The sequence below is a fragment of the Grampus griseus genome (assembly GCF_964374135.1).
Source record: "Grampus griseus genome assembly, chromosome: 1".
In the NCBI taxonomy this organism is placed as follows: Eukaryota; Metazoa; Chordata; class Mammalia; order Artiodactyla; family Delphinidae; genus Grampus; species Grampus griseus.
Window position 1 is genome coordinate 33280309 of NC_139017.1, and position 23390 is coordinate 33303698.

General features: G+C 38.7%; 1 protein-coding gene across 1 annotated transcript in view; it reads left to right on the plus strand.

Annotated features, from left to right (window-relative positions):
* Window positions 1-8799: 8799 nt before the first annotated feature.
* The window catches only part of LOC309820656 (antizyme inhibitor 1-like), a gene marked incomplete at both ends in the record, with an annotated part of 140105 nt that continues 125514 nt past the window's right edge, over window positions 8800-23390 (plus strand). Inside the window, 2 exon segments of the mRNA XM_082651562.1 lie at window positions 8800-9505; window positions 9508-9728. Coding sequence (XP_082507688.1) covers window positions 8800-9505; window positions 9508-9728 — 927 coding nt within the window.

The following is a 23390-nucleotide window of genomic DNA, read 5'->3' on the forward strand; positions in this document are numbered from 1 at the left end:
ACCTAGTGGCTTCATGGTGGGCAGATGTAGTTCATGTCATTAAATGATGGCTCTATGTGTAGATGGTCACCATGGGAGCCCATTGCCGTGAGAGCATATCCCTTGCCTGTTACTTGATGGGTAAATTTCTACAATTTGGCATTTATTCTTTTGGTTTAAGGCTCATATTTTGTGTAAAAATGGTGAATACAGTGCATTTGCCAGGTGTTATCATTTTCACCTACTTGTGAATGAGTATACCAGGTTAGCACTTTCTCCAGAGATGCAGCCTTCTCTCACAGGGGAGGGGACTACAACTCAGAGAAGTCCCACAGCTCCTAGGTGGCAGAGCAGAGCTAGAACACACATCCTTTACATTCCAGCCAGGTCTTTTCCCCTTTGTGTGATGCACAGAGGGATGGCTTTGACTGGGCGGGTGAAGGAGGGCACCTGTCTTACTGGGAGCCTGGGGTCAGGAGGATTGTAGGAAGATCCTGGGGCAAGAACTCCAGCCAATAGAGGAGGGGTCCCAGGGGAAGGGGCCCCGGGCTATTCTCGCTGAAAGCACACAGGGCATGCCCTGGGGTTCCTTCCCTCACACCAAGGTGGGTTATTGTCAGAGTGAATACCCTAACCTCCTCCTGCCACTGGTGTTCAGAAAATAACCCAGACTGTCATTAAACAGTTAGCATGATTTAGAACCAGCATGAAAAAGAGCGAAAGAAAAGGGGAGCAAGGGAGAGAGTTTACCCAGGCGGGAGAGAGCACAGCTTCCCGATGGCGCTCCCTGAAGCTGTGCTGGCATCCAGATCTACCTGGAGCCCCAGGTTGCAGCAAGTGTTTTGTTTTGTTTTGTTTTGTTACATCTTTATTGGAGTATAATTGTTTTACAATGGTGTGTTAGTTTCTGCTTTATAACAAAGTGAATCAGTCATACATATACATATGTTCCCATAGCTCTTCCCTCTTGCGTCTCCCTCCCTCTCACCCTCCCTATCCCACCCCTCTAGGTGGTCACAAAGCAGCCAGTGTTTTGGTAGCTGAGGAGACCCATGTGTGTGAGCTGGCCCTGACCTGACCACACAATGGTCAATGTGCCCTGCTCTGCACAGACCATTCGGGGAGATGTTAGCTACAATCCAGTGCACTTTGCACAAATGCAAAAAGATGTGTATGTGATCCTAGAACGTTCGTTGCTATAGCAACATCTGCCTTTATTATCACCTAAATCCATTCTCAGTATAAATATAGTAACTATTTAACTTCCCCACCCCCCCGTCCACTTGGTAGAATTTTTTAAAATTGTGACAACCAAAAAAAAAAAAAAAAAAAAAAGAGAAGAAAACGCCAGTAAACTGCAGTAGCACGGGTGTATGTGTAGAAGTGAATTTTGGAGGTGGTGAAAGTATGAGGACATTTGTGGTTGGGGTAAATTTTCACAGGTTGCAAGTTAGTGGAGAGACTAATCCCTATAACCAATTCAGGAAGGTGAATTCCTAGAAGTAATGGGATAAATTTCCACTTGGAAAGTTGAAGAGGAATGAAGTGGTAGAGGTGCAGAAGAGGGGAATATTGTAGTGAAAAGGATTCTGATTTGTAGTCAGACAGACATGGGCTCAAATCTTGGCATCACTGCTTATCACCTAAGTAACACTGGGCTACTTGCTCCCCTGAGCCTCAGTTTCCTCATCTGTAAAATGGGAAAACCATACCCTGCAGCCTGTTTCAGCAACTTGATCTCCTTGGGCCAGAGCCTGACATCAGTTCACCAGCAGACATTTATTTCCTCTGCACCAGCTCAGTCCTCTGCAGGGGAAGGTGAAAAGGGGCAGGCCCAGCAGGGGTTGGGGAGGGTGATCATTGTGCCAGTTTTGGAGAACATCTGTGAAGTGAATGACGGTCCAAGGTGGAATGGGAAATGGCATGGCAAGTACCGTGAGTACCCTTAGGATAAAACATTCTCCTTCCATCATATAATAAATGTGACCTTAAAAATAAAGGGTAGAGGAGTTTGGGAAGGAAGGAAAGTCTAACACCTGAGCTACACGTGAATATGCCATTATTTATTTATCGAACCATTTCTCCTTTGTGAGACCTTTGGTTTGTTTCAAGGTCCTTCTGTTATATGACACTGCATGGACATTATTGCATATAAATCCCAGTCTGCATCTAGGATTATTTCCTTAGGATAAATTCCCAGGAGTAGAATTACTGGATCAGAGAAGGGAGGATTTTTAGGGCTCTTGACATATATTACTAACCACCTCCTCCTAGAAAATTGGTACCAAATTATACTCTCATTAGCAGTGTATAAGATTGCTCATGTTCCCACGTGTCTGACTACATGGGGCATTTTAACTTGAAAAGAATTATTGGTTCTCTTCTTACTTTTTCTTTGCTCTTTTCCTAGGTTATTCTTAGAAATAATTTTTTCCAGTTTTATTGAGATATTATTGACATATAACATCTATAAGTTAAAGGTATACAATATGTTGATTTGATACACTTATATATTGTGAAATGATTACCGCAGTAGTGTTAGTTAACACCTCTAACATCTCACATAATTATCATTTGTTTTTTTGTGGTGAGAACATTTAAGATCAGTTCTTTAATCACAATGTTGTGCATTAGACCCCCAGAATTTACTTCTTATAACTGAAAGCTCATGTTCTTTGACCAACATCTCCCCATTTCCCCCACACTCTAGCCCCTGGCCACCACCATTTTACTCTCTGTTTCTACGAGTTCAGCTTTTTAGGTTCCACATGTAAATTGGTATCATACAGTATTTGTCTTTGTCTTTCTGCCTATTTCACTTAGGATAATGCTGTCAAGATTCATCCATGTTGCTGCAAATGGCAGAATTTCTTTTGTTCTCATGTCTAAATAATATCCCATTGTGTGCATGAGTGTGTGTGTGTGTGTGTGTGTGTGTGTGTATCAAAACTTTATCCATTCATCTGTAGGTGAACACATAGGTTGTTTCCATATTTGGGCTGTTATGAATAGTGCTGCAATGAACATGGGAGTACAGATATACCTTCGAGATCCTGAATTCATTTCTTTTGGGTATATACCCAGAAATGGGATTACTGGATCATATGGTAGTTCTATTTTTAATATTTTGAGGAACCACCAGACTGTTTTCCACAGTGGCTGCACCAATTTACATTCTTACCCACAGTGTACAACGTTTCCCTTTTCTCCACATCCTTGCCAGCCTTATCTCTTGTCTTTTTGCTGATAGCCATTCTAACAGGTGTGAGGTGATGGCTCACTGTGGTTTTGATTGGCATTTTCCTGATGATTAGTGATGTTGAGCATCTTTTTATGTACGTGTTGGCCTTTTTGTGTCTTCTTTAGAAAAAGTCTCTATCCAGGTCCTCTGCCCATTTTTAAAATAGGATTGTTTGGTCTTTTGCTATTGAGTATGATTTTCTTATATATTTTGGATATTAACCCTTTATCAGGTTAATGTGCAAATATTTTTCTCCCATTCTGTAGGTTGCCTTTTAATTTTATTTATTGTTCCTTCTGCTGTGCAGAAACTTTTTAGTTTGATGTAATCCCACATATTTATTTTGGATTTTGTTGCTTGTGCTTTTGGTGTTATATCGAAAAATTGTTGCCAAGACCAATATTAAGGAGGTTTCCCCCTGTGTATTCTTTTAGGAGTTTCACATTTTCAGGTCTTATATTTAAGTCTTTAATTCATTTGAGTTAATTTTTGTGAATAGTGTAACATAGGGGTCCAATTTCATTCTTCTGCATGTGATTATTCGATTTTCCCAGCACCATTTATTGAAGAGACTATCCTTTCCCCATTGAGTATTTTTAGCTCCCTTGTCAAATATTGCTTGACCATATACGTGAGGGTTTATTTCTGGGCTCTCAGTTCTGTTCCATTTGTCTATGTGTCTCTTTTTATGCCAATATCATACTATTTTGATTACTAAATCTTTGTAATATAGTTTGAAATCAGGAAGCATGATACCTCCTACTTGGTTCTTTCTCAGACTTGTGTTGGCTATTCAAGGTCTTTTGTGGTTCCAGACAAATGTTATGGTTGTTTTTTTCTATTTCTGTGAAAAATTCCATTGGAATTTTGATAGAGATTGCACTGAATCTATAGATGGCTTTGGGTAGACTGGACATTTTAACTATACTAATTCTTCCAACCCACGAACACGGGGTATCTCTCTATTTAATTGTGTCTTCTTCAATTTCTTTCACAGAAGTCTTACAGGTTTTAGTGTACAGAACTTTCACCTACTTGGTTACATTTATTTCTAAGTATTTTGTTGTTTTTGAGGTTATTGCATATGGGATTGTCTTCTTTATTTCTTTTTCAGATATTTTGTTGTTAGTTTATAGAAACACAACTGATTCTTAGAAAGTAACTTTTAATGGGCTAAATTAAAGAGTCTGTTTTCTCTTCAAAAAGTAAGGTGGGAAATATCACTTTGCTTTAGAAACATGACAATCAATTTTTTTCTTTTATCCATTCTCCTCATCAGAAGTAGAAAACTTTTAGGTTGCTAATAAAGAACAAGAAACCCCTTCTTTTTAATGGATGTTGCAAATAGCAGATGGTCCTATGATATTTTCCTGAGCCTCTCCTTAGCAATGGCCCCCAATATGTCTCTGCAAGAGTCTCGAAATCTTACTTTGGAGAACTTGTCTTCAAGCTTGAACACACCTCCTAAAATGAATTTTAAACAAGGGTTCTTGATAGAGATTTAAGTAAAGTCATGAGTTAGTTCTTTCTGTTTGTCCTTCCAATTGTCTGGATAAATTAATTATCGAATGCCAGCTAAGTGTCTTGCACTGTACAAGATGCTGTGAAGTAAGAGCAAGCTTCCTTATTCACGGATTCCATATTTATGACTTTGCTTACTTGCTAAAATTTATTGTAATCGTAATCAATGGCTCTTTTATGGTTATTTGTGGACATATGTAGTACAGGGAAAATTTGAATTGCTCAAAATGCACATTCCCAGCTGAGGCAGAACAAGCTGTTGCTCTATTTTATCTCTCATACTCTAAATAAGCATCCTTTGTGCAATGCACTTAATGCCATGTTTTTGCATTTTTCTTGGTGATTTCCCTATTTAAAATAGCCCCCAAGGGTAGTGCTGAAGTGCTGTCTAGTGTTCCAAAGCACAAGAAAGCTTTGATGTGCATTAGGGAAAATATATGTGTGTTAGATAAGCTTTATTCAGTCATGAGATATAGTCCTATTGGCTGAGTTCAGTGAATCAACAACATATATTAAATAAGGTGTCTTTAAACAGAAACACACATAAAACAAGCTTACGTATGGATTGGTGGATGAAAATGTTGTGACCAGAGTCTCACAAAAATCTAACCCTGGGAGCTTCCCTGGTGGCGCAGTGGTTGAGAGTCTGCCTGCCGATGCAGGGGACACAGGTTCGTACCCCGGTCCGGGAAGATCCCACATGCCGCGGAGCGACTGGGCCCATGAGCCATGGCCGCTGAGCCTGCGCGTCCGGAGCCTGTGCTCCGCAACGGGAGAGGCCACAACAGTGAGAGGCCCGCGTACCGCAAAAAAAAAAAAAAAAAAGAAAAAATCTAACCCTGTATTTTCCCTAGGACCAATGCTTCAGTATTCGCTAATTCAGTGTTTACAGCAACTATATGGAACGTAACCAGCAGGAATAACCAGAATTGGCTGTATATCAAAGGGTGACAGTTTGCCTTTTGGGAGATGAGAGGAACACACACAAAACGGATAATGAACAACGGAAACGGTATAAGTGGTATAAATGCCAAAGAATCAAAAAACTCAGGGCAAGCTAGAGGAAGGCTTTGTGAAAGCGGTGGCCATAAGTCTGGGCTCTGCAGAATGAAGAGGGTATATGTAGACCCAGGAAGCTAAGAGCAGGAGTGAGGGGAGTAGTCTTGTTTGGGGAGGAGAGGTTGAAAGCCAACTTGTTTGCATTTCAGGGTAATATTGAATCTGAGGCGTATGAGAAATAAGAGTAGACAAGTAGTGTGGAGGGTCCTGAATATTAGTCTGAGAGAATCTGAGTTTGTTCTTTAGACCAGTTGTTTGAAAAAGAAACGAAATAACTTTACTGAAGTATAATTTGCATAAAGTAAAATGCACCCATTTTAACTGTATAGTCTGATGAACTTTGACACATGTAAACACCACCACAATCAAGATATAAAACATGACTACAACCCTGAAATATTCCCTCATATTCCTTTGCAATCAACACTCCTATCGTTCATAATACTAGGCAAAAGATATGGCATCAATTTGCCTCCTACAGAATTTTATATAAATCAAACAGTAAGTGTTCTTTTTTTTTTTTTTTTTAGTAAGTGTTCTTATGAGACTGGCTTCTTTTGCTCATCATAATGTTTTTGAGGTTTATCCACTTTGTATATAGCATAGAGTTTCTTAAAAAATGCTGAACAGTATTCCATTTTATGGATATACCAAAATTTGCAGATCCATCTGCCTCTTGTTACAACATTTAGCTTGTTTCCAGTTTTGAGCTATTATGAATAAAATTGCTATGGCCATTTATGTACAACTCTTTTTTGTGGAAATATGTTCTCATTTTTCTTGGATACATATCTAAGAGTAATACTGCTGGGTCATAAGATAAGTGTATGTTTAACTTTTTAAGAAATGCCAAACTATTTCCAAAGTGGTTGAAACATTCTATCTAACCCTAGCCATGTATGAGAATTTCTGTTGCTCCATAGCCTAACAACTAATAGAGTTGGTCTAATATAGTCAGTCTTTAAAACTTTTGCCATTCTAATGGATGTGTAGTGGTATCTCATTGTGGTTTTAAATTAAATTTTCTTTGAGATAAACGCTCTTAAACATATTTTCACGTATTTGAGATTTTATATCTTATTTTGTGAAGTATCTGTGCAAATGTATTGCCATTTAAAAAATTGGTTGTTTGTCGGAAGACATTATTGGCCGGAAGACATTCCTGAAATATTCTGTATATTGGCCCTTTGTCACACATATGTATTATGAATTTTTTCTTGTGTGGCTTTTCATTTTTATGATGGTGTCTTTCGAAGAGCAGAAGTTTTTATTTTTGATGACGGTCAGTTTATTTTTTAATGGTTCATGCTTTTTTGTATCCTCTCTAAGAAATCTTTGCCTATCCCAAGGTCACAAAAATTTTCTCCTCTATCTTTTCCTCTAGAAGTTTCATAGTTTTAGCTCTTACATTTAAGTGTATGACCCATATCAAGTTAGTTTTTGGTATATATGATGTGAGGGAAGGGTTGAGGTTCATTCTTTTCTGTATGGATATCCAGCTGTTTCAGTAGCGCTTGTTGAAACAACTCTTTTCCCCACTGTATTCCCTTGACACTTCTGTCAATAGTGATAACTGACCCATGTGAGTATGGACCTATTTCTGGACCCTCAATTCAGTTCTGTTGGTTTATATGATTATCCTTATATCCAAACCACAGTCTTGATTACTGTAGCTTTACAGTGAGTCTTGAAGTCCCTTACTTTAAGTGTTCCAACCTAATTCTTTTTCAAAATTGTTTTGGATATTTTAATTTCTCTGAAGTTACATATCAGTTTTAAAGTCAACTTGTCAAGTTCTGCAAGAGAGCCTGCTGGCATTTTCATCAGAATCCCAATCTGGATCTACATATCAATTTAAGCAGAATTAACATCTTAAAAATAGTATTTTTAAGATGTTAATTCCAATCTATGAATATCGGATATCTTTCCAATTCTTTAGGTCTACTTTAATTTACTCAAAAATGTTTTGTATTCCCCACACTCTGTGGCTCCTCACTCGGTTGCAGTGTTTCGTTTTTTCCCCTTCTCTGCCTTTTCTCATCCTTTCTCGCTCTCTGCTCTGCGGTGTGACGAGGCTGAATCCTCTCCGCACCCAGCCCTCGCCTTTCTTCTCCCCGCACTGTTGTTCTGTTTCTCTGCTTCGGCCGCCGCCACCACTGCTGCACAGGGGGTGTCGGTGCCGCGCTTTTCCCCCAACGTCGTCCCCGAAACCTATGGCCCAGGCCGCCTTGGGTATTTCTGCTCAAGGTAACCACATCCCTCTTTTAAAATTCCGCCTAAAAAGAGAAGACGCTTTACCCGACTCTTTGGGCCGTTATCTCACGGCGAACTTTCTGACCAAGTATACAACTACCCAGAGGGCCTAGGAGAAGTGCTGTATAGAGAGCAGTTCAACTTCAACGCTGAGCCACCTTGGGAACCTAGATGATGATAGGCGGGTTCCATCTCCTAACTTGTCCATTTTGTTGCATATTCTAAGGACCCAGATGTAAGGGTTGGTGGCCCGTCTCTTGTTTTTCCTGGTTTATGACTTTCGGCTTTGTGGAATACGGCTGAGATGAAAGGACTTATTGACGATGCAAACTACTCCGTTGGCCCGTTGGCTGAAGGAACAAACCTTGGAAATGTTGCTGATAACTATGTTTATGAACATACCTTGACAGGGAAAAATGCATTTTTTGTGGGAGATCTTGGAAAGATTGTGAAGAAACACAGTGGGTGGCAGAACATAGTGGCCCAGATAAAGCCATTCTACACGGTAAAGTGCAACTCCACTCCAGCTGTACTTGACATTTGGGCAGCTCTTGGAACTGGATTTGCTTGTTCCAGTAAAACTGAAATGGCTTTAGTGCAAGAATTGGGTGTATCTCCAGAAAACATCATTTACATAAGTCCTTGCAAGCAAGTGTCTCAGATAAAGTATGCAGCAAAAGTTGGAGTGAATATCATGACATGTGGCAATGAAGTCAAATTGAAGACAATTGCACGTGATCACCCAAATGCCAAGGTCTTACTACATATGGCAACAGAAGATAATATTGGAGGTGAAGAGGGTAACAAAGTTTGACACTACCCTGAAGAACTGTAGGCATCTTTTGGAAAGTGCTAAGGAACTTGATGTCCAAATTATTGGGGTTAAATTTCATGTTTCAAGTGCTTGCAAAGAATCTCAAGTATATGTACATGCTCTATCTGATGCTCGATGTGTATTTGAAATGGCTGGAGAATTTGGCTTCGCAATGAACATGTTAGACATTGGCTTCACAGGAACCGAATTTCGATTGGAAGAGGTTAATCATGTTATCAGCCCTTTGTTGGATGTCTACTTTCCTGAAGGATCTGACACTAAGATAATTTCTGAACCCGGAAGCTACTACGTGTCTTCTGCATTTACACTTGCAGTTAATATCATTGCAAAGAAAGTTGTTGAAAATAAGTTTTCCTCTGGAGTAGGAAAAACCGGAAGTGATGAACCAACCTTCATGTATTATATGAACGACGGTGTTTATGGTTCTTTTGCAAGTAAACTGTCTGAGGACTTAAATACCATTCCAGAGCTTCACAAGAAATACAAGGAAGATGAGCCTCTGTTTACAAGCAGCCTTTGGGGTCCATCCTGTGATGAGCTTGATCAAATTGTGGAAAACTGTCTTCTTCCTGAGCTGAATGTGGGAGATTGGCTTATCTTTGATAACATGGGAGCAGATTCTTTCACAAACCATCTGCTTTTAATGATTTTCAGAGGCCAGCTATTTATTATATGATGTCATATGGTGACTGGTATGAGATGCAAGATTCTGGAATTACTTCAGACACAATGATGAAGAACTTCTTCTTTGTGCCTTCTTGCATTCAGTTGAGCCAAGAAGACAGCTTTTCCACTGAAGCTTTAGCAGGCATTAATGCTTTTTTAGATCTGAAGTTGCAGGTTAAGCTTGTCCGGTCTACATTCCAGTGTGGAAAAAATTTGAACAATCTTATTCGGTTAATTCTCTTGGAAACAAAAACTACTAGTAATAGCTATTTGGGACCAGACAAAATTAGCTCTCATCTATAATTCTCTGGGGGTAATTGAGATGAAGAGAATGTATCCACATTTAAACTTACCAGTTTGCCCTACCCCTTAAGCGTTTAAAATAAAATATGCAACAAAAAGGATGACTTAGTGGAGATGGAAGCCCATTAATTGGGTTCCTCATTTAAATGTTTACATACAAGGACACAGTTTTTATACTAAGGATTCGTGTTAAAAAGTCTTGTAAAGTTAATGTCTTTCACCCAGATATACCAAATGTCAGTGGAAGACCAGTGTGACTTCATTAGATATGTTTAGTGTATTTAGAATGTGTAAATTTGTGCTTTGAACTGTAGTTTAATAAACGTAAAATTGCATCATAGTATCTGTTGTATTTGACCTAATGTTACCCTTGTATGATTGCAATAAAATTTTGTGTAGATTTTACTGTTTTTTCAGGCTAAAACTTTGGGAAAGGGGCTAGCTAGCAAAGGCAGTTTCGAAAGAGATGTGTATATGGACTATTTAGAAGGTTATTTTCCTTTATAGCCCATTTAAGTTTAGTTTGGCTCAGTACATTTTTCAGTTATTTAATTAGTAATTTAAGTAAAATGTTTGGTAAATCATTGTGAAGTTGAGATTCATTATGGAGAGTTGATGTGCAGTAAGCATGATGTTTAACAATTTTAACACCGAAAATGTTAATCCTGCATAAACCAATTGTAATAATTAATAGCTGTTTCTGTACAGATAGAGTGCATAGAGTACCTTAGTAAATCTTTGAATCACATATCTTTTGGCTGAAAAGGAAGATTCTGTTAAGTACCTTGAATAAACTTTGGGGGAGGGAAATAAAATTTCAGAAAACTCTGCAGCTCACTAAATCTTAAAGAAGGGCTACATCTATATCCAGAAACCTGATGCTCCTTTGCATGGAATATTATTTAAAGTGAAAATTGTGAGGTAGGGTGCGGTGAAGCACACCTATTTTCAATTTCTCAGTTGCAGTGATTTCAAACTTAGGGTTTGTTTTGTTTTAGCTATTAGCTTCTTGTTATTTCCTATTTGTTCAGCTTAGTGTAGTTTTAATTCTTTTCATACTAAAATTTTATGGTGATTGGGGGAAGTGAGTTAGAGTCACTAACCTGACAGTTGTTGCCAGGAATTTGCGTTGTTCACTGCTAGTATATTTGTTATCCTAGATCTCAGAATCACAATAGTAATAAACAACAGGGGTCATTTTTTCCTAACTTACTCTATGTTCAGATGTGGAATTTCTGTCTACCAAGAGGAAATGTGACTTCACTTTGGTGGCAATGGACAGAAAATTCTACCTGTGCTAATAGGAGAAGTTTGGAATGCACTTAATAGTTGGTTTTTACACCTTGATTTCAAGGTAGAAGGAAATTGATCATGAGTCTCTAATAAATTTCAATCTCTTAAACCAGTAGGTGCTTAATATTTTTGATTTGATTAATTCCCATTTGAATTTTGTGGGTTCTATTAATTTTAAAAAAAAGGACCCCAATCTGTTGTTCTAATTACCCTTGGACTTTTCCAAGGTGTAATGTGGGGTTTTATGCAAAATTCCAAGCTACCATGCAACTTTTTTTTTTTTTTTTTTTTTGTGGTAAGCGGGCCTCTCGCTGTTGTGGCCTCTCCCGTTGCGGAGCACAGGCTCCGGACGCGCAGGCTCAGCAGCCATGGCTCACAGGCCCAGCCGCTCTGCGGCATGTGGGATCTTCCCGGACCGGGGCACGAACCCGCATCCCCTGCATCGGCCGGCGGACTCTCAAACACTGCGCCACCAGGGAAGCCCCATGCAACTTTTTTTAACTGTAATAAGGAGGAGGAATTGTTCCTAACCTTCTTTACTTGTTGTGCTTTTTGGTCCAGAAATGCCAAATCTTTTAAGAGATGGTACAACTTTGAGTCATTGGCCTGACTATACAACTTTGAGCTTCATGGCATGTTGATTTTGCCATATTTATAGGAGAGCTATTCTGTGTATAACAGCTCAGAGTTGCAAGTAAGACATGTGAATGATACGGTAACTTTAAGAAATATCTACGTTGTATTTGAAGACTGCCATAAATCTGAAGTTTGAACTTATGTATTTCAATTTGGTATGCTTAAAATACTGAATTAATGTAACAACTTTTTTTTTTAAAAAAACAATATTGTAATCTCAGTTCAGAATTTAACTGAAACTATAAAACCCAAATGATTTCTATATAGTAAATTGAACTGTAAAGGTAACGTGTGTGTGATTCTTAATACACAGATAAAATGTTTTTATTCCTTCTTAAAAATAAAAAGTTTGGGCTTCCCTGGTGGCGCAGTGGTTGAGAGGCCGCCTGCCGATGCAGGGGACACGGGTTCGTGCCCAGGTCCGGGAAGATCCCACATGCCGTGGAGCGGCTGGGCCCGTGAGCCATGGCCGCTGAGCCTGCGCGTCCGGAGCCTGTGCTCCACAACGGGAGAGGCCACAGCAGTGAGAGGCCCACGTACCGCAAAAAAAAAATAAAAATAAAAAATAAAAATAAAAAGTGTTGTATTTTTCAGTGTACAGGTTTTGCACATATTTTGTTTAAATTCTCCCTGAATATTTCATGGTAATTGATGCTACTGCTAATGATCTTTTAAAACAATCATCTTTTCATTGATTTTTCTCTATTTTTATCCATTTTCTATGCCATCGGTTTCTGCTTTTATTTTTATTATTTCCTTTTTTTCCTTCTTAGTTTAAATTTGCTCTTTTTCTAGCTCCTTAAGGTGAAAGTTTAGATAATTTATTTTATACCTTTCTTCTTCTCTAATATAAGTATTTAAAACTAGGAATTTCCCAATTAGCACTGTTTTAGTTGCATGCCGTATATTTATATATGTGTTTGCATTGTCATTCATTTCAAGATATTTAAAAAACTGTTATGATTTTTATTTGATCGATGGATTATTTTCAAGCGTTTTGTTTGATTTTAATACATTTTGATATTTACCAATTAATTTTTTTATTGTTGATTTATTCATTATTTCGTAGTCAGAGAACATTATAAGTTCTCTGAGTACATGCTACTGAGTGGAGTGGAATGTTCTATAAATGTCAGTTATTTCAAGTTGGTTCAAGTGTTGGTCAAGTCCTCTGTTATTTTTATTGAATATTTTTAGTCTACTTATTTTGTCAATTAAGACAAATTGAGAAGTTTGTCAAATTTCTTAATTTCTCAAATTAAGACAATTGAGAAACATATGTTGAAATGTCTACCTATAAATTATGTGTTCACTTTTTCCTTTCAGTTCGTGTTTTGCTTCCTGTATTGTAAAACTCTGCTTTTAGGAATTGGGACTATTATGTTTCCTTGAGAAAGTGACCCTTTTATCATTATGAAACGTGGGTCTTTATCCTTGGCTATATTCCTTGTGATATTGACATAGGCACTCCAGTTTTCTTTTTGTTAGTATTTGCATCATATATCTTTTTAACATCATTTTAGTTTTAACTTATCTTTGATTTTATATTTAATGTTGCTTTCTTCTAGATGGCGTATGCTCTTGGGTTATGCTTTTTTTTTCCTAGAAACTCTTATTTTTAATTTTTAAAAATTATTTTATTTTTCTTTGCTGCATTGGGTCTTTGTTGCTGTGCACAGGATTTCTTTAGTTGCAGCAAGCAGGGGCTACTCTTCATTGTGGTATGTGGGCTTCTCATTGCGGTGGCTTCCCTTGTTGCAGAGCATGGGCTCTAGGCGCACGGGCTTCAGTAGTTGTGGCATGCGGGCTCAGTAGTTGTGGCTCACAGGCTTAGTTGCTCTGTGGCATGTGGGATCTTCCTGGACCAGGGCTCGAACCTGTGTCCCCTGCAGGTGTATTCTTAACCACAGTGTCACCAGGGAAGTCCCGGCTTATGCTTTTTTATTCAGTCTGACAACCTCTGCCTTTTAATTGGACAATTTAGATCACTTGCATTTAATGTAATTATTTATATAGTTGGGTTTAAATCTACATTTTTCTCTTTGTTTTCTCTTTATATTTTCTTTACTCTGTTCTTTTTTCATATTTTCCTCTTTCTCTACCTTTTTTTAATTGAATATTTTGTGGTATTCTCTTTTCTCCCCACTATTGGCTTACTAGCTATACCTCTTGTGTGTATGTATATATGTGTGTGGGTGTTTGCACTAGGGTTTACAATATGCATCTTTAACTTAACATAGTCTACCTTTAAATAATATTATACTTCTTCATGTATAATACAAGAACTTTAGAATAATATACTTCTGTGTTTCCCTTCCTGTCCTCCATGTTATTGTTGTCATATATTTACTTCAACATATATTATAAACTCCACAATACATTCATGTGAGTTTTTAAAATAGTTATCTTAAAAATATGTGAAAAATGATTTTTACATTTTATCCTTATACTTATTATTTTCAACTTTCTTCATTCCTTGGGGTAGCTTCAAGTTTCTATCTGGTATTATTTTCCTTCTTCCTGAATAATTGGATTTACATTTCTTGGACTGAAGGTCTCTGGCAACAAATTTTCTCAGGCTTTGTCTGAAAAATACTTACTTTCACTTCATTTTAAAATTTCATTTTCCCTGGATTTAAAATTCTAGGCTGGCACTTTAAAAATGTCATTTTATTGTCATCTGGCTTGCATTGTTTCTGATAAGAAGTCTGCATAGGGACTTCCCTGGCAGTCCAGTGGTTAAGACTTCACCTTCCAATGCAGGGGGTGCGGGTTCGATCCCTGGTCAGGGAGCTAAGATCCCATGTGCCTCGTGGCCAAAAAACCAAAACATAAAATAGAAGCAATACTGTAACAAATTCAATAAAGACTTTAAAAATTGTCCACATCAAAAAAACTTAAAAAAAATAAAGAAGTCTGCATAAATCTTACCTTTGTTCCTCCATATGGCTTTTTTTTTTTCTCTATGGCTTTTTGAAAAGATATTCTCCTTGTCACTGGTTTTGAGAGATAGATTATGACGGTTCTCTGGTGTGTTTAGACTGCTTCGACTATATGCTTAAACCATTTATTCAGTGTCTTTATCTGTAGATTTATAATTTTTACAAAATTTTGAAAACATTCAGCCATTTATATATTCAAATTTGTTTTTATTCTTCCCCTCCTCCTTTCTGGAGTTCTAACTACACATACGTTAGACAGTGTGATATTGTCCTACTGGTTACTGAGGTATGGGTATTTTGTCTTATTTTTTTCTTCTTTTTGTACTTCATTAGGATAGTTTCAACTGTTATGTCTTCAAGTCCATTGATATTTTCTTTTGCAGTATTTAATCTGCTCTTAATGCCATTCAGTGAACTTTTCATTTCAAATAATGCATTTTAATCTCCAGATGAACTATGTTATTTTTACTTATATGTTCCATTCCTCTCTTCATATGTTCATGTTTTCTTTTAAATACTTATACATAGTTGTAACATTTATAATTGTTGTGTTACATCCTTGTCTGAAAATTCCCCATCAAATCTGTCATTTCTAGATCTGTGTCCATTGACTGATTTTCTTCATGGTTTTGAGTCACAATATTCTGCTTTTGCATTTCGAATAGTTATTTTCTTTGGAAACTGAGCAGTGTGAATTTTCTTTGTTGAGTGCTTGATTTTGTTGTATTTCTTTAAAGAGTGATGGTTTTGTTTTGGCAGGCAGTTAAGTTGCTTGAAGATCAGATTGATCCTCTTGAGGTTTGTTTTGAAGGTTTTTCAGGGCAGGTCTACAGCTCCAATGTAGTAGGGTCTATTTGCCGCATTGCTAAGCTATGAACCTTCTAGTGACTTTACTGAATGATTCCTGAATTAAGTGAGATCTGTCCACTCTGGCTGATGCAAACTCAAATGATTTTCAGATCTGTTTGAGCTCTGGGAATTTCTTGGCTTACAGCTCTCTGCTAATTGTTCTTTCCTGGCATGTTGGAACTTGACCCTATGTGTGTACAGGTTAGTATTCAGGCAAAGGTTTGAGGGAACCCCTATGCAAATTCCTGGAGCTCTACCTTCATATAGCTCCCTTATTTTCAGTATTCTACTCTGCAACTTCTAGCTTCTTTGGGCTTCTCAAATTTCAATCTCTGTCTCCTCAACTTGGCAAGACCAGCAAGCTTTGTTTGGATTCCCCCCTCCTTGTGCTGCAATTTGGAATTTCCTTGCAGGTGGATAGTCAGGATGAATATAAAACTTATTATATTTAACTCCCTTTTTTCAAGGGTCATAATCTTGCATTGCTTATAGTCCAATATCTGAAAATAGTTGCTTAATATATTTTATCTTAATATATTTTATCTTTAATATATTTTAAGTCAGGAGAGCAATTTCCATAGCAGTTATTTATTCATGGGTGGAACTGAAGTCTAGAACAGTATTTATCAGTGTGTATTTGAGTTTGTGTAATAAGGTGTATGTGTGTATTGTGTGTGCCTTCATACAGTTAATATGGGTCATATATGTTGTCTTAGTTGGCTTGGGCTACCATAACAAAATACCATAGACTAGATGCTTAAACAATAGAAATTTATTTTTCTCATTTCTGGAGGCTGGAAGTCCATTATCAGGGTGCCACAATGGTTGGGTTCTGTTGAGAGCTGTCTTGCAGATGGCCTCCTTTTTACTGTGTCCTCAAATGTGAGGGAGAGAGAGAGAGAGAGAGAGAGAGAGAGAGAGAGAGAGAGAGAGAGACCTCTAGTGTCTCTCTTTATAAGGGCACTAATCCCATCATGAGGGCCTCACCCTCATGATCTCACCTAAACCTAATTGTCTCCCAAAGGCCCCATTTCCAAATACCATCGCATTGGGGGTTGGGGTTTCAGCATATGAATTTGGGGGGATACAATTTGGTCCGTGGCACACATTCCTCAGAAATATGTCTCATTACTCACAATAAAATTTTCCAAATTATGTGGTAGCCGCTCTGCTAAGATGTGTTTTAGGATTTAAGTGACAAAACTCGCACCTTCTATTCTATTAGTACTATGCAGATTGAGAATTATTGCATGCAATAGGGAGTCCTTACATCCAGGTTTTTGAGCAGGGAGTTGACATGATGAAATGGTGATTTAGGTGTTGAAGTATAGAGGACTAAATGTAGGAGGGTGACAGGGACAGCAGGTTATTCAATGATTATTATGGTCACCAGCTGATGAGTTCTTTCAGGGTTGGGGGTCAGCAGAATTTGTCACTAGTCATTTGCTTAGTTGGTTGTGACCAAGCTTATCATTATCTCAGCACTAGAGCCTCAGACAACTCTAGCAGTGAAGAAGTCTTCAAAGACTCATAAGCTGAAATGCATTATTCATTCATTTAGTCATCTAGCATCTATTTTATTTAACTGTTGTTATCTAGCATTTTTAAGGAATACAAAATAAAGACTACTGCTCTTACCCTTAGGGAGCTTATGAACCCCCTGGGGAAGGGAGACAAACATATAAGTTAAAATATAATCATAATAATAAATCATTATTTTGGTATTACTCTTTTAAAGTGAATTCTTATACCTTCTTTAGTCAGAAGATAACCAACATACTGTCTTACACATTGTCCATATGCTTTAGAGAAAGAAACAGGATAGTCAGTGTGGGATGGCACTAGCCAGGGAAGACTTTCAGAGGAGGTTTTATGAGTGTTTTTCTTGAAAGATATGGTGAAGAAGAGGTGGAGGTTCCTTCGGGCTACAGAAATCTCCTGGCAACCATCATAGGAGTTCAGGCTGACCCAACCACGGTAGAAGTCATATTTGGGAAATATGACTGGATAAAAGGAGGACCCCAAATAATAGAAATCTTTAAGGCCTGTACGAGGCCTTGATGCAACAACAATCGAAGAGAGAGAGTTATGGGAGGTTCGCCTGCAGCAAAGTGATGGAAGATTTTGTCCTATGTATTCTGTCCCCTTCTTTTTCTTCCACTTTCATGTGAGCTTAATTTTTAATTTACTTTTGACACTAAAGAGCTTTTAAAATAAGTTTTATGCTTACATTTTATTTTTTAAATAAGCCATAAAATAGATCGTCACCACAAAAACCTGTAATAAAATTTTAAGACTGTAACCATTACACAAAACTTCAGCATTTGTTCATTCACTTGTTCAGTCAATATCTTATGATGCTTAACCTGTCCATATCTTCAGTGTCTTACAATCTAGTGATCAGATGGGACTGAACTAAATAAGGCAGTATGGTACTGGCACAAAAACAGAAATATAGATCACTGGAACAGGATAGAAAGCCCAGAGATAAATCCACGCACATATGGTCACCTTATCTTTGATAAAGGAGGCAAGAATATACAATGGAGAAAAGACAGCCTCTTCAATAAGTGGTGCTGGGAAAACTGGACAGGTACATGTAAAAGAATGAAATTAGAACACTCCCTAACACCATACCCAAAAGTAAACTCAAAATGGATTAGAGACCTAAATGTAAGGCCAGAAACTATCAAACTCTCAGAGGAAAACATAGGCAGAACACTCTGACATAAATCACAGCAAGATCCTTTTGACCCACCGCATAGAGAAATGGAAATAAAAACAAAAATAATCAAATGGGACCTAATGAAACTTAAAGCTTTTGCACAGCAAAGGAAACCATAGACAAGATGAAAAGACAACCCTCAGAATGCAAGAAAATATTTGCAAATGAAGCAACTGACAAAGGATTAATCTCCAAATATACAAGCAGCTCATGCAGCTCAATAACAAAAAAACAAACAACCCAATCCAAAAATGGGCAGAAGACCTAAGTAGACATTTCTCCAGAGAAGATATACAGATTGCCAACAAACACATGAAAGGATGCTCAACATCACTAATCATTAGAGAAATGCAAGTCAAAACTACAGTGAGGTATCACCTCACACCGGTCAGAATGGCCATCGTCAAAAAGTATACAAACAATAATGCTGGAGAGGATGTGGAGAAAAGGCAACCCTCTTGCACTGTTGCTGGGAATGTAAATTGATACAGCCACTATGGAGAACAGTATGGAGGTTCCTTAAAAAACTAAAAATAGAACTATCATACGACCCAGCAATCCCACTACTGGGAATATACCCTGAGAAAACCGTAATTCAAAAACAGTCATGTACCACAATGTTCATTGCCGCACTATTTACAATAGCCAGGACGTGGAAGCAACCTGTGTCCATTGACAGATGAATGGATAAAGAAGTTGTGGCACATATATACAATGGAATATTACTCAGCCATAAAAAGAAACGAAATTGAGTTATTTGTAGTGAGGTGGATGGATCTAGAGTCTGTCCTGCAGGGTGAGGTAAGTCAGAAAGAGAAAAATACCGTATGATAACACATATATATGGAATCAAAAAAAAGAAAAAAATGGTTCTGAAGAACCTAGGGGCAGGACAGGAATAAAGACGCAGATGTAGAGAATGGACTTGAGGACACGGGGAGGGGGAAGGTAAGCTGACGAAGTGAGAGAGTGGCATGGACATATATACTAACAAATGTAAAAAAGATAGCTAGTGCGAAGCAGCTGTATAGCACAGGGAGATCAGCTCAGTGCTTTGTGACCACCTAGAGGGGTGGGATAGGGAGTGTGGGAGGGAGATGCAAGAGGGAGGGGATATGGGGATATATGTATATGTATAGTGATTCACTTTGTTACACAGCAGAAACTAACACACCATTGTGAAGCAATTATCCTCCAATAAAGATGTTAAAAAAAAAAAACCCAAAAAACAAAAAAGAAGGGACTGAACTAAATGGCTGGTTGAATGCAGGTCCCCTCCCTTCTCCCTTGGCTACGGGAAAGGTTCACTCACATCTCAGGGCCTCTCCTTAGGGCTTTCTGATTTGTTTAGGGACACTGGAAATCAGGAACAGTTTTGGGGTCCTCTGAAGCTGCTGAATCTTTTGTTTTTATATCTCAGAACTCCATGTTGACATCTTCCCAGGGAGATTTCTTGGGAGGAAAGGTTTCTTTGCCTAGATTGTTGAAACAGTCATTTAAATCTATAGTTGGGGGTCAAATAGAAGGAGTGGAAAGAGCATGAAAGATGTCAGTTTCTTACATAGTTTTGGGGATAACACCCAGCTGTGTGAGGGAGGCATAATCAATGATTTCACCCACAGGTGGGAAGCACTTGCAGCTAAAGGATTTTAGTCTACAATAGGCACATGCCATGCCATGTGACCACAACTTAGAGTTGAATGCAGTCTTAGTTTATATAAATTAGAGTATCTAAGAATCTAAAATAAAGACTTTCCATTTTACTTTTATTGGCCAGTTTATGTCTAGAGTGTTTTATTCCTTTTTAGGGGCTAAGTTTAAAGAGAGAAATAGGCAAATTGATCTCTTATAGTCTTAAGAAATTAAATAAGAAAATGAAAGAGTTTGAAACCAGGTGATATCTGGAATGGTTGAAGGAAGTCTCTATGTTGATCTAGTGGAAAAAAGGTCTCAAAAGGATCTGAGAGGTTTCAAATATCTGATGGGCTGTCTTGTGGAACAGGAATTAGACTGGATCTGGGTGAACCTAAGAGATGGGATTAGGAGCAACTCAAAGAAGTATCAGGGAAATTCAGGTAGGGGAGAAAAGTCAGTTAGAACAGTTCCAGTATGGGCTAGCTTGCCCATTGTGGGTAGTAAGTTTGCTGATACACATAGGTTTGATGCACATCTGGGGGAAATGTTGTGGAAGGATTCCAATATCTGAAAGACCCTAAGATTTTTCACTTCTATGATTCTGTACTCTGTGATGAATCCCATCATACCTCAGTGCCTTCTGAATGGTGAGAGGTTGAGCTTATAGGAACCCAGGGGACTTTGGATAAGTGGGTAAAGAGGGTGACTACCAGATGCCCCAATTATGAGTCATATTTGAGCTACCTTTAGAGGCAGGGTGGAGGGAGGAAGAGAAAAAATTCCAAGAGGGAAAACACCTTCTGTTGCTCTTGGCAAACATTTGAAACAGCACCACCAGATTGATGCAGCCCTCCAGCAGGGAGAATGGCCTCTGGTGCCCTGGTCCTTCTACCTGTCTGTACTTCCCAAGGCAGGAGGCTGATCTTGGACAACCTCTCTTTTGCATCTGGAGGGGGGCGTAATTAGCCCCTGGGGTGGTGGGTGAAATGAATATAGGTCTGTTGTGAATAATAGGAGACAGAGCTTACAGTAGCTCTGAAGCTGTATTTGATATTTTCTGATAGTCACAGTTGTTTTCTCCCCCTTTGGCTTGTGAGGACTTTCCTGGTCTCTAGAATATAGGGCCTTATCACCAGTACAGGTGAGTTGCCTAGAGTTTGCTGCTGATGCTTTCACTCACTTGACATTAATGCAGCCCTCTTTCACTGCCTTTGGTGGTTCTCTTTTCACATGGACCTGTCTTCTATCTCCAATAAATTGTAACAGTCCTGAGGTAAGGATTGGCTTATCCTTATTTGTGTCCCCCATGGCACCTAGCTCAGCACCCTTGTGTAATGAAGGTGCTTACTCAAGCATTAAGGATAAATACCAATTTGTCAAAGTAGATCTTTTTGTAAAGGACATGATGTTGGCTAGTTTTTTTCTAGAGATGTTGTGGACTCTTCATTATGAACATTAATCAGTGAATGTCATGTCTTTTCTTTATAAAAAATCCTTCAGGTGGCTTATATCATTTGAAAATTCTGGCCATTGGGGTAGGTATAGGACACCTTGAGGTCTGTTCTGGCCCAGCATTGGGGATCACCTTTGAGGTCTCTTTGGATCTGTTTGTTACAGTGAGTTTTGGGGATTCTACTGTTGATGACATGAGTCTACTCAAAGTCAACAATACACTACTCACCCCCTCGTGATTTGGGTTGTTTCTTCTAGCACAACCAACAGAAAGTTTTCCAAGAAGCTATACATGCCTAGTAAGTCCCTAAGTGTCCAAAAGGAAAAGTAGCCTAGAGGGGGGCAGCTAGAGCCATTATCAAGTGCTGGCTTTTGTGTGGGTTGCAGCGTGATGGCGACCTTGCACACTACATCCCTTTGATCCTTTTCTTTTCCTCTTCCCGTAAAGGGCAGAGAGTGTGGCATCCCTTGAAGGAGAGCCTTCTCAAGCAAAAGCAAGCCATCTCAAAGTGAGGCTGTTTTTACCGCCTGGATGAAAGTTCATGTTTGGGGCAACCGAGGAAACCACCTTTGAAAGGCTGCATGTAGACCAAAGAATAGAATCCAAAACCCTGTTGTTGTATTTTTAAAATAACAAAACCTGACAGGTAATGGGAGCACGCCATGATTTAACTGCTTTGAGTATTAATGTAAAAAGATAGAACAGGCTTTCAGGGAAGACTTTCATGACTGTAGGAGTGTTTGAACATTATCTTTGTGTGTGTGTGTATATACATATGTCCTGTAAATCATCACGAAAACTAAAGCAGCAGCAACGGCAGCAGCAGCAGCATGGCAAGCTCATTTTCCTGCCAAAACAAAGATTGTCTGCAATAAAGCGCCCAGGGTCCTTATGGGAGGCTGTGCTGCGCAGCGTTCTCAAATGCTCAGTCTTAACTTTTCCTCTCTTGATTCAGCTTCTTCATCTCTGTTGCCCCATTATCTTCCCCTCGTGCCTCTCAAATTAGTTTTCTCCTTGATACATAACAACTGTGAAACACTGAGCACTGTTTGTCCCACCCTTTTAAATCATGACTGACAGAGCTAACCCGGGCGATTTGATCCTGCCTTCAGCTGGCCCATGTACTCACCTAGTCATTATGGCTGTTCTTCTTTGGGAAACTTACAGGTTTTTATGGTAAAAGCTAAGACAGCTGTGAGGAAATTTCCTGTTGCTCCCAGTTCTCTCTTTCTCGGGGGTGTTGTGCAGCCTTACCTCATTTTCTTGCGTTTTTCAGATGAGAGGAAGTAAAATAAAGTGCCTAATGCTGTCCCTAAGTAGCTGTGACTTTGAGGAAGTCATTTCTCAGGGTCACGATTTCTCTTCTCTTCCCTCCCTTCCTTCCTTTCCCTATACGTGTATCTATCCTTTTTCAAATTCTTTTCCTGTTTATGTTGTTACAGGATATTGAGCAGAGTTCCCTGTGCTATACAGTAGGTCCTTGTTGGTTATCTATTTTATTTATTTATTTATTTTTAATAGATCTTTATTGGAGTATAATTGCTTCACAATATTGTTAGTTTCTGTTTCACAGCAAAGAGAATCAGCCATATGCATACACATGTCCCATATCCCCTACCTTTTAAGCCTCCTTCCCATCCTCCCTATCCCATCCCTCTAGGTCATCACAAAGCACCGAGCCGATCTCCCTGTGCTCTGCTGCTGCTTCCCACCAGCCAACTATTTTACATTCAGTAGTGTATCTATGTCGATGCTACTCTCACTTCGCCCCAGCTTCGCCTCCCCACCCCATGTCCTCAAGTCCATTTTCTATGTCTGCCTCTTTATTCCTGCCCTGCAACTAGGTTCATCAGTACCATTTTTTTTAGATTCCATATATATGTGTTAGCATACGGTATTTGTTTTTCTCTTTCTGACTTACTTCACTCTGTAGGACAGACTCTAGGTCCATCCACCTCACTACAAATAACTCAATTTTATTCCTTTTTATGGCTGAGTAA